Source organism: Halichoeres trimaculatus, unplaced genomic scaffold (assembly GCF_033239565.1).
Source record: "Halichoeres trimaculatus isolate MK-OKI-2021-1 unplaced genomic scaffold, fHalTri1.1 fHalTri1_scaffold_16, whole genome shotgun sequence".
Taxonomy (NCBI): domain Eukaryota; kingdom Metazoa; phylum Chordata; class Actinopteri; order Labriformes; family Labridae; genus Halichoeres; species Halichoeres trimaculatus.
Genome location: NW_027437194.1, coordinates 8,413,189 through 8,425,585, shown reverse-complemented (window position 1 = coordinate 8,425,585; position 12,397 = coordinate 8,413,189). Strand labels below are relative to the sequence as shown.

Here is a 12,397-nt window from a genome sequence, read left to right as displayed (position 1 = left end):
AAGGAATCATACACACTGGATGACTCTGGTATACAATACTCTTTCTGACTTTATCGAGTTGCTTGCATTTATTATTAATTTTTGTTGTTTTTTTTAATCAGTTTTATTTACTATGACATGTGCTGCTGCCCCTCTTGGCCAGGTCACCCTTGTAAAAGAGGTCTCGATCCTAAAGGGTCTTTTATCTGGTTACATAAAAATAAAAAATAAAAATATAATTTTGCAACTTCTTTAAATATTCCACTTTGAGAAATACAGCTGTGAAATTGAAATTGAAATGGAGAAAAACAAAATTTTCTTTTCTTTTTTAAAGTTTTATTGCACTCTTAAGCAATTTATTGTAGTAGTTACGACATTAGACAATTTATATCAAAATTTGGGTTAAAAACGTAAAATTGATGTAAAGCAAATAAGAATAGTAAAAAAAAAAAGTATGTAAAAATGTAAGAGTATGTCCTGGTATACTTGCAAAATCGTAGGTCTTAGCTTTTAATATCTTTGCAAATTCTTCACAAAAGGGGCAAGATTCAGCTGTCCAGTAGTTTTCTAGAGCTGGGACTTGGACCTTCAGATTCATTCTGATCCCGAGGACATGTTACACACTCCAAATGATGTCCAGAGGTGTATGATGTTTCCTGTATGAGAAATTACTAACTCTGTTTCACTTAAAGACAACAAAGTTGGACATGGAACAGAACAGGAAACAGCGATCACTGCCGAAAACAGCAGATGGTGGAGGTAGAAGCAGGCAGAGGTTGTGTTTGAAGAAAGTGCCAGAGAGGACATCTCTTCTTAAAACAGGCTTCAGTAATCTAATGGAGCAACAAGAAGGGGAAGTATTAAAAAGATTTAGGACAGACAGACAGGAGGTGGTCTGAACACTCATGAATCAAGAAAACTTCTGAGAGGAAGGTGAGAGTAAAGGAAGAAATGGATCACAGAGATGTGTGACAGCGGAGATTTGTTGTGGAAAAAGTAGTAGAAGTGAAAGAAAAAATAGCTTCTTGTAATCTGGCTGGATATTAGAAAAAATATGTATGATGTTTGGCAGTTTTGGTGCAGTTTACTCATGTTTTGTGTCAGATAGAAGGGATAAGCTGTTAGCATCTCCACTATCTACTGCACAAACTTTTTCACATTCAGATAAAGAGCTGAATGGAGTGCTTTATTTAGAACTCAACAATATTTTGCAGCATCCATACAAAATTCAAGCTCAAATGCTGGAACTAAGATTGAAAACAAGCACTGAAATTGACAAAGGTTAAAACTTTCAAGGATTTGAAAAGGTTGCATGAGTTGAGATACAAAAATGTATAAAAATTAACACTCACTGAATCAATAAAAAGTTAAATAATAGGGATAGAATCTTGATTCTCCCCGGTTTTTGGGGTGCCGATTCGATTTATTCTTTGTCTAATCTTTAATCTTTGTTATTTCCAATTTTTGCGATTTTTAGTTAATTTTTCAACACCCCACCAGGTGGAAAAGCTGAATTATGGTGATAATCTCTAGAGACTATATCAAGAGCCAAAAATGCATACCATGAGTCTGAGAAAAACATTTTGCCCCCTGCTGGAGAAAAGTGGTACCTTTTTTTAATCCAGTTTATAAACAAAGACTGAAATGAAGGATTTAAATTTGATTTTTTTTTTTTTCACAGAGGATCCTGATTTTAATATTGTAGAACAAAAAAATCCTGATACTCAAGTGAATAGATTTTTCTCCCAATCCTTTTAAATAAAACCATAGATGCAAAACAGATATTTTCAAAACAAATTAAAAACTTTGACCAAAACTCAAAGACTTATTTCAGTGCCATTTATTTCTTCTTCTTCTTTTTTTTTTTTTTACATCTAGAAACCCCACCAAAGGGTAAATCTACTTCATGGTAAACCATGCAACAGCTGTTCAGATAACAACTCTTACTCTGAAGATGTCAGAGTAAAATAGGGATTCTTTTTCAAGGAATCTTGTCACACTCACAGCCTCTTCACTTTGCTTTTCTTGGTGGTGTAAATGTTAAATCTGAAGGTTGGATCTGAGCTGAGTTCACCCACGTCAGCGTATCATCTGATTCAAGTGAGTTTATCATGACTTCACCCAGAGCAGAGAGAAGTCTAAAGAAAGATAAATGTGTCAGCGTGCAGACTGAAGCTGACCTCAGGTCTGTCTCTGGTACAGAGGACTGCCTGTGCTGCTGATAAAATGAGGCCACGTCACAAGGATGAGTTTCACGTAAGACACCAAGGCCGAGCTGTCAGAGTGATGAGTAATACGAAGCAACGGCAGCGTGGATTTTATCTAAAAAAGAGCCAGATGAAGAAGGAACTGAAGATTCAGTCCTGAAAATGGACCCACCAGCAGGACCTTGTTCTGATTTATCTAAAATAAAATCTATAAAAGTAGGAACTCAAAATCTTCATGCAGCAGAGACAAAACCTCCGCACCAATGTCTCCACTTCTGTTGCAAAGTTTACTGATTAAACTTAACTTTATGTCATTCTTGATTCCTTCACAGTCTCAGTTTCAAAATAAAAGTCTTAACAAGGTCAAGTGTAATTCAGAGAAACCCCTTCCCCCTGAGAGCTCAGCTCTTTCTGTTACTTTAGAGATGAAGTAAACAAACACGTCATCTTCATCATCTGAGATCACTATAAACACCTTCAAACAAAAACATCAAACATGGAGTAACTCTGTTAAGTTGAATACATTCAGAAGAATAAACCTTGACTTTAAATGAGTTTAAATGTCAGAGTGGGTCTGTAGAATGAAAGCTTTGTTTAATCTGTTTCATAGCACTGTGTGTGCTGTTTATACAATGACATGAGGTACCTGGGCCCAGCGCTGTAGATAAAGGTTTGTTTATACGTGGCACCTTCAGAGCCAAAGTATACGAGTTTTACTGAAACAATAGATCGAGCTAAAGTGACTCCAGAGGTTTATAAAGTAAGCATTTAGATCAAGATTTAAGACGGAGGGGGTTAGAACTTTGGAGCAGCAAAAGAGACACAAAGTAGGGTTACTGCTCATGTTAAAAGGGTAAGAAGCCTGCTGGTGTCCTAATATGTATTAAGTTAAGCGACTTCTTTCTTTATTCCATCTTAAATCCTTTAATCAGTGAAAAAACTTAACCTGAAGATGATACACTCTACTCCACATTGTAGCAGTTTGTTTTGGAAAGCTGGAATCATAAGACTTCATTATTTCAGATTAGGGCTGCAACGACAAATCGATGAAGTCAATAAAAATTGATTAGTAAAAGCGTCAACAATGTTTTTCCATGATCGCTGCACTGTGCTGCCCCATTACTGTATTGGTTTTTCTTCAGTCATTCTGTCTTCTTCCTTTTTGTTGAATTATTTAGCAATTAGTAACTAGCTGAAGGTGCATTACCGCCACCTACTGGACTGGAGTGTAGATTACCTGGGCTGCTGGGCTGTACGCGTCACATGTAAACAGATCAGTGTGGCAGAGGAGAAGCCGAGCCGGCAGGTGAGGGAAACAAGTAAACACAAGAATAATGGCAGAGCTGGAGAAGCTGTTTGTCCAAAAATCCCAGAGTTTGGGAGTGTTTCACACTGCTATTATTTGAAAAAATTACCTTGGATGGCACGGCAGTAAGACTGCAATGATCCAGTACTTAAAACGCAAACATGTTGGGCTCATTGACGACGAGCTGAGGAGCTCAACAGTGAGGCAAGGAGCTGCAAAATCCCACATACACTCCTTCTAAATGTTGTGAAATGCATGTCTTTTAGAACTCATTTAGTCTTTTTATTAAATCGTCACCCTGTTTGAAGTTCATTAAACTAACGTTAGCATTAGCGTTAGCTGCTGCAGATGGTGGTAGGGTAGAGGGGGTTTACTGTTTGACCTGCAGGTGAAAGACAGAGGACACATTTTTATTAATTTCCCTTTCCGGCCCACTAAGTTTTTAATCTGATGACTTAACAATATATTTTCTGTTATTTTGCCCATACTGTTGATTCTTTAAGTGACAATACATTCATGTCATTCATGATCTTTTTTTCCTCTATTTGATAAATCATAAATATAATCGTCAGAGTAATCGATTACTAAAATAAAAGCAAGTTGCAGCCCTATTTCAGATGCACCTGGCTGCGATGTGTAACATTTGCTCCACCAGTATAAAACTGTACCCAAGGTTAAAATAGTTAACTAAAACGAAACTGAAAACGAAAACTGAAATTTAAAATACATTGCAGTTAACTCAAAATAATAAAAACTAGAAAAGAAAACAAAAATAAAAAGTAAACTATAACTGTATCTTGTGTTCATAAAACTAACTCTAACTGAAATTATAGACAAAATTTCCTTAGTTAGAGTTTTTGACAATATTAATAGCCTTCAGAATTTAAATTAATCAGACACATTTTCCCAACCAATTTTAGACAGCTTTCGGCAGTTGTCAGCGCCGTACCGCACCATCATAGTGACGTACTGGGACGTGCTTGTTTACTGCACTGACTGGCTGTGCTCTGTGCTGCGACAAAACGTAGGGGAGCAATGAATCAGAGCATCTGTAATAGTTTCATTGCATGTGAGTCTGACTTTATTGTTACAGAGTTCAAATTTCTAATTATTAATGCTCATATTTTACTGTTTTACATGATCTATGTTTATATTTGTTTATTTAAGTTTATATTATTTTCTTGTGTTTAAGGCAGCAGCCAACATTTCAGTATCAGCATTGCCTGAGCAGTGAGCACTGTAATGGACTAGAAAATAAACAGTATTACAAAATATTTATTCTGACCTTTTTGAATCCTGCACCTGGTTAATAAGGTATGAAAAAAACTAAAACTAAACTGAAAATAGACTAAAACTAAACTAAAACTAAGCCGTGTTGCAAAAATCAAAACTAAATAAAAACTAGAATGCCCGCTCTAAAACTAATTAAAACTCAACTATAATGGAAAAAAAATGTCACAACTAACTAAAACCAAACTATAATGACAAATCCAAAACTATTTTAACCTTGACTGTAGCTCAGTCTATCTGATGAAAATCTTTATCTTTGGTACAGGATGTCATCAGGGACACCGTTGCAGGGTGGAAAATCCAGGGTTAACCCAGATGTTACCTCGCAAAGAGAAAATTGCAAAATCACACATCACACACTTGATGTCGTATTATGCTGTGGCAGATGGAGTATTGCTTGCAAAGAAAAAAAGCTGGTGTTGCATGAATTTGGCTTGAAATTTCACCAAGAATCTGTAGCATCCAAGTAAATTTCAAGAAGAGCAACATATCAATCAACACTTATAAACTTATTGTTCAGTTGACTATGTGCTGTGAAAACTCAACTGTTCATGTGCCACAATGTCAATGTTTTTTCTTACATAACACATTTAAAAAAAATATCACAAAAAGGAGAAAACTAAGAGCAAGGAAACATGACTGAGCAGAATAAGAATCCAGACTATGCTCCTTTGAGGTAACTTTCATGTAAACACACACCTACAGGAACTTCTGTGGAAGTAAACACGCGTCCCGTTCCAACATTCAAACCATTTTCCACTGCAGAGTCTGGACGACGTCTCTGCACTCACACATCCCCCTCACAACCAGTTGCAAGAAATAAATCTTAATTTATACTTTTCACAATCTCATTACTTTGCTTTGGTGGCTGTAATGGATGATTTTGAAGCATCAAAACTAGATAAACACAAGCTGGTAAAAAAGATGCTTTAAGTTGATTTTCTTCATCATCTATAAAGATTATACCCTGAAACTACTTCCTGCTAGATATGACAAAATCTGACAAACCGGATATAGTTAATCAAGTGTTCATTTCCTTTTAAAAAACTGTTTTATGATCACTGAGATTTCGATGATGTGGAGAAAATGCTGATTTACTTTCCAGACTGTAAACTCTCAGAGTTAGTATTTGTGTTCAGACACCCTGCAGGGATTTGTGTACAGACCACCAGCATCAGCTCCTTCACATGGCGCTGCTCACACTGCTCACAGGACTGACCAGAGGGGTACACAAACAACTCCCAGACACAGAAACACTCACACACACAGGGGCACAATCGGCATCCTGGCAGTTTATGAGGATCCTGCAGGGAAAGGCAGATGGTTTTAATAACAAATGGTATCATTGATCCTGCTTCTGTCACCAGAGATGGAGAAGGAGCAGCTGACTAACCACACACTCAGACACACAAATAGCCACTCTCTAAACTACTGAAAGAAATCTCTGAAGGTATAGTTCATCAGATTCAAATGGGATTCACACTTTCTATGAAGCTTCCTGTTTCATTTTCTGCTCACTAATTATCCACTTGAGCCAGAAAGGACTCATATGTGAGAGAAAAAGAGCATGGGAGCAGCAGAGCCTCTAATAAAAGTATGAAAATAAGGCTCGAGTTTATCAAAAACACATATTCAAGACTGTTTGATAAAGCAAAGTTCAAGAAGAGTTGAGTAACAGTGTCAAAGGGTTGAAATAAAAAGTTATCATTATTAAATGTGTTTTAGTTGGAAATCTCCTCCAGATCTGGTCCAGGCCGGCAAGGGTTAATGTGTGTTTGAACGGTCTGATGAGAGGATCATCTGCTGTGTGACTTCTTAACAAAACACAGCTCTATCCTCTGGGGTTCAATCATAAATATCAAGAAGTATCTGTTCACATGCTCCCTCATGGCAACACATGGACACAACGGAGGAGCTTTATGGCCTGAAAGCCGACGATCCGCTCTCCGTTTAACACTCATTAACAAAGTTTACTGGGAGATAAAAGAGTTTCTATTTGTGTCTTGAGCTTTTCAATAAAAGATAATGTGAATTTAGGATGTGCGGGTTAATCCCTGACAGGGAAAATAAAGAAAATCTTGGCTCATGCAAACCAGATGACACACAGACATATACACACACACTGTCCCTGTTTGAGGTATCCGACACTTCACACTTACTTTTCATCATAATCGCTCATTTGCACTTTTAATCTTTCATGCAAACAGTTACACAATAGTCTGTTTGGTGAGTCACATGTACCAGCAGCAGTGTTTTAAGTGATACAAACACTTTCATAAAGGGAAAACTTCCTGTGCTGTCTCTGGTCCAATCAGATTGCTTGGTTGGACCTTACTGTTGTGTAAATACTACAAAGAGTGTGATGAGTGATTTCTGTTGTGATTTTGCACCCACATCTTCTCACAACTAGACTACATAACATTGTGCTCAACCCTTATAATGTTAATATTATGCTTTGGTACACTGAAGAAGGCATTACAGTAAGGTTTTACTCCAAAGTGACCTCCTAGATAAGGTGAACTTGTGTCACAGCACATCTAGATTTGCATCCGTTGTGTTGTTTATGGTAAATTAAATGAAGCAAGGCTAGTGCTAAAGTTATTTACCGATAACAGCCTATTAGTTATGATGTGATCTTTAGGAAGTAAAACAGCAGCAGTCGTGGAGCCAGGAGGAGGCCATGACCATCCCTGGAGTCTGTATTTCAACCACAGCTGTATTATACAAGAATATTGTTTCAGTGACATCAACCATTTGTTTCTGATGCTGAGTTTCGAAGCCTATTGTCGGTAGAAGCTGTGTTGGAAATGTTGAATTCAACCTGACATTGGAGGAAAGTAAAAGTAAATAAACTGGTGAAGAGGGCCACCTATGTCCTGGGCTGTCCTCTGGACCCTGTGGAGGTGGAGGCTGACAGGAGAATGATGGCCAAGCTGTCATCTCTGAAGGAACAAGTCTCACCCCTTTCTAAAAAATGTTTACCATTGCAGTCTGTGCATATTTCTTTGTATTAGGGCTGGACAATTAATTGGATTTTAATCGTGATTTCAATTTTGCCATCTGACAATCATAAAAACAATATAATTGAAGAAAAACAATTAATATGCCACACAGTGTAGATGTATGCAAGTTCCTGTGCTTCATAGCTCTTCTGTGTTCCATGTGCAGCCACAGCGAGTGTGTGTGACTTATGTGTATCAATAATACTGTATGTGCCACTTGCTGGTTCTTTAAAGTTGTGTTTAAATCAGTACTGAAGTTTTTGAATAAATGAATAATTGTGTATATTAATTGTGATTTCAATATCACTTAAAATAATCGGGATTCTTATTTTTTACCATAATCGCCCAGCCCTACTTTGTATATTGTTTTTTTTACATATTTGCTGTACATATGACACTTATTATATTATTCTATTTGATATATTCTTATTGTCATGTTTGACTACATGCTTTTTTGTTTATTGTTGTAATTCTTTAAGTGTCCCCACTGAGGGATGAATAAAGGATTATCTATAAGCTATTTAGGCTAAAACTGTATTTTAGTACCAGGATATAAACATGTTTTTTGTTGCTGTAAAGATCTGCTCCTTTTAGTTAGTATGTATGTGGTTTGTGGTGTTTCTGCAGGCAGCCCCAGGTGGAGACTTGAGGAACTGCAGTTTGCGACTTAAAAGTTGCCTCTTGGTTTCAACAAGCTACTTGTTGCTACTTAGAATATCAATGGGTCATTTTCTTTTGTTGGTACTTTAAAAAAGCCATCTTTGGTGATATCCTTATTTGGTTTTAGTTAATGTGTGAGCCATTTGATGCACTTTAAAAAGAGTGCAACACAATAGGGTGCACCAACAGTTTTAAGGGCACAAACAAAACATTTGTGCAAAGAAGGCACTTTAGCAAACTTTTTTTGTTGTTTACGAGAGATAACTATGATGTTTCAACCAGAAAAAGGGGAAATTTAGTGTGTTGTGCCAACCCAATGCAACCAAGAGGGGATGCGCTTCTTCTTCAACAACTAGGCCATTGTGCACACACCACTGGTCCAACACCTGTTGTGAAACTCTTATTTGGTTATTCATTTGCCATTAGTTGATCCATCAAAAACATAGAGTGCAGACAACTCACTTTATTAGGTGAGGGTATCAGTGGTTCACCTGCACTTTAATGTAAAGTTACCCATGTGGCGGTTGTAAAGAGGACAGAAACAAAGACAAGACAAGTTAAATGACTTCTCCAGTGTCTTTGGACAAATATCTTCTTTTTAGTCTGCAGTTAATTTAGTTCTACAAGTTTAAATGTCACCACTCTGTTGTGCTAACTTTTAAGGTTGATTTATACAAAGACACAACATTTTTACTTCGATTCTTAATTTTAGAAGTTCAATGATTTCTAGAGGAGATTATCCTCCCGAATTTGAGGCTGTCATGTGTACGTATGGCAATCCCTGTAATAGTTAATGCCCCAGTTTGTGAACCCCATTCATAAAATGTCCACCCCATAAGAGCAGTTGCACTTTGTGCATAGGACTGGGCTTGCAAGTTCAGAAAATAGTCATCACATATTGTTTTACTGTAAAGTTTGCAGTTGTATGTGGGTGAAAAAGAATTAGACAGGATATGATACAGTTTGTTGTCCCCATGGGAAATTTGTCTAGAACTCAAGAGCTGCAACACTTTAGGGAATATCAGGTCATTAAACTTCAAAAAGCCTGAGTTACATCCTCTGACTGCCAAAAGACTGTTTATTTGTAGTTTGACTGCAGGGGGGAAGGGATATAATGAAGCTTTAAAGCATTAAATATTTTACTTTTACAACTGTAAACTGTCTGAAACGATTATTTCTGAACTCATGATCATTCATCTTTGATTGGTTGCGGCTCTAGCATCGGATCTTCAGATTTCAGAGGTCCCAGCTGACTGCAGGGATTGACTGACTGATGAGGGTGGAGAACAAGAGCAATGATTTTGTGTCAGAGCTCCCCATCAGAAGGCTCAGGCCTCCTCCGGTAACAACAAACAACCTGCTCACGTGTCACCTCCCCTCAGTAAACCCTCCACAGCCTGCTGTGCATAATAAATGACCTCCTCTCTGTTGTTGTTGCTCGGTACCTTGACGCTGGTGTGGCTGGTCTGCGTCTCGGCCTCGATGCGGACGTGTCCCCCGCTGTTCTCCTTCCGATCCCGGTGAGAGTTGTTGCGCGTGTGCCTGCTCTGGTAGGTGATGACGGAGGGGATGGTCTCGGCCGCATCGCTCTTGATGAAGAGCCCGTGCAGCGTGGCCGCGGTGCCCTGAGAGATGGTGGTGGTCTGATGCGGGGAGTTGGATTCGTCCGAGTCCCGACAATAGATCACCCCGCTCTGAGAGACGTGGATGCTGGGAGCGCAGCCCATCACCTACGGAGGCAGATCCCGGATAAGATACGCGTCGGGTACCACCTTCCTGCCGTCCACACAGGCGGATGTGTTCTCCGGGCATCGGCTGCTTTCTCTCCGGTGTGAGCGCGTAAATTTCGGAGGGGAGCCAAGCTGGGTGTTTGATTCAAACGTCCTCCACAGATTCCAGGATCATTTCCAGGACAGAAAGGTGTTCAGGATCTCATCTAACCCTTCCTGATGGCCTGTACCACCCGCTGCACGAACTCATACATGGACTAAACCACCTTCATCACCTCTCCGCTCTCATCCTCAGTCACAAATGCTGCATTTAAGGCCCGTGGAGAGTATCTGGATTTATGAAATCTCCGTTTCTCCACTTTCTGCTGCCTGTAGATCATTGGCTGCAGTCCACCCCCTGTCCTCCTCTCTTCTCTCAGCCTCCCTCCTTCTCTGTGACATAATATCACTCCCATCTCTTCATCATGACCCTCTGATCCCCCAGAGGCCATGCCCTGACTCCAAGGGTCACTTAAAGCCTCAATTTGCAGCTTAATGACTATGGAGGTGAGGAAAAAACACTCAACTTCCTCTCACCTTCCACTGCAGATGTTATTTAACAAAGATTACACAAGCAAAGCAAGAAATTAACACACACACATGTTCTGCTGCAAACATGCAATCCTCTGTTAGGGTAACCTCTGATATCAAAGATTATGAACCAATAAAAACCACTTCTCCAAAGTGTTTGCAACTCTTTATGTCCTGATAATGGTTGGTTATTTATGTAACCATTAAATGTAAACGAATAGAAGAAACTGTCCAATAAAGAGAGATTATTTTCCCCCTTAGTTGCACCAACATCTCTGACAAATCTTTATCATTACACTAGAGTTACTGATGCTCATTTCAGACACTAAGCCTAAACACAAGACCTCACTTTGCATGATTTTTACAAGATACTCAACTATCAATAAAAAAATGACACATACAGGCCAGAGATGGAAAAATTTGAGAAAAATGGACAGCAATTCTGCTCCACTATGGATTTATAGCACTGTTTGCTACCTAATAAAACAGTTTTTACAAGCTAGAGTAAATGGTGATAAAATATTAATTGATCTTTTGAAGCTATAATCTTCCCTGATGAGTAGTTTAGCCACATGTTTACATATAACAGTCACAAGGAATTGAAATAAAATGAATAGACCGTGACACTGCCAAGGACTAGCAAAAAAAAAAAAAAATGAATTTGAGAAAATCTCTCCAGGTTTGTAGAAAACTTAAGCATCTTTCAGCCTTTGTTTTTGTTTTTCTCTACAATTACAGCAGCTTTACATTTTATAACAAACAAACAGACTGACTTGAAAATTTCTTAAGTGATGTAGCATGCTTTTCAGAGAGCCTTGATGCCTGATTGAGCCTCTGGATACCCTACCTGCAATGTACCCTAAAGAAGAAAGTCGAGCATTAAGCTGAAACAAAAGACTTATACTCTTCCTGGCAGGTGGAGGAGACCAAAACTGAGCTAAAAGAGTAGTTAAACTGGAATCCAGATCAAAATTGCTGGTTTTGCCTTTTACCTGCTGGACTTTTTCAGAGCAGACATTAGACACCTCAAAAGCAAATAATTTGTTGGTGTTCTGTTTAGAAGTTGTTGTACTTTCCTTCAAAGCTTAGGTTTTATTGTACATGCTCGTTACAGAGGTTTGTGGACTTCAAAGAGGGTAAATTACTGATAAAAGTCCCCAAAGCTCTCTTAATGCATAAAAAGCGATTAAATCATATTTAAATCTGAACATATTAAGAGTAATCTTTTTGTCACGCCACATAAACCCATGATGAAACTTTTTTAATGATTAAGCATTCTGTATCATAAACCAAAAAGTGAAAGTGTGATCCAGTTTCAGGGATAGTTTTGGAGAAAACACTGGTTCAGCAAACCATGAAACACACTACATGTACAGTATAACAAAGCCAGAGCAGTGTGGATTTGGTAAAGTCTAAGTGAGTGGCACTAGAGGGACTGATCAGTCTCACTCCATCCACGTTTACTGCAAGAGTCTCTGCTGATTTATTGACTCCCCTACAGATCCCTGGAGACAGATACTTTATGTATAAGAGCAGGGAGAAAAGCCTTACATATTCTATGGGGTCAATGCACAAAGTAAAGGAGGCTGAGGCCAAACATTAAGCTGACTGTTAAAGCAAAAATAGACTTTTCTTCTGAGGGATGTTGTACTT

The 12,397-nt window shown here is 38.4% G+C and overlaps 1 protein-coding gene across 3 annotated transcripts in view; it reads right to left on the bottom strand.

The window, feature by feature from the left end:
• The window catches only part of pde8b (phosphodiesterase 8B), a 46,784-nt gene that overhangs the window by 32,448 nt on the left and 1,939 nt on the right, over positions 1-12,397 (bottom strand). The window contains exon 1 of one of the 3 annotated variants that reach the window (XM_074690192.1): positions 9,890-10,567. The exons of the other annotated variants lie outside the window; for them this stretch is intronic. Within the exon in view, the coding sequence (XP_074546293.1) occupies positions 9,890-10,171 (282 nt within the window). The 5' untranslated portion in view covers positions 10,172-10,567. Of the gene's footprint in view, positions 1-9,889; positions 10,568-12,397 lie in introns of those variants that run through there. 3 annotated transcript variants of the gene reach the window in all.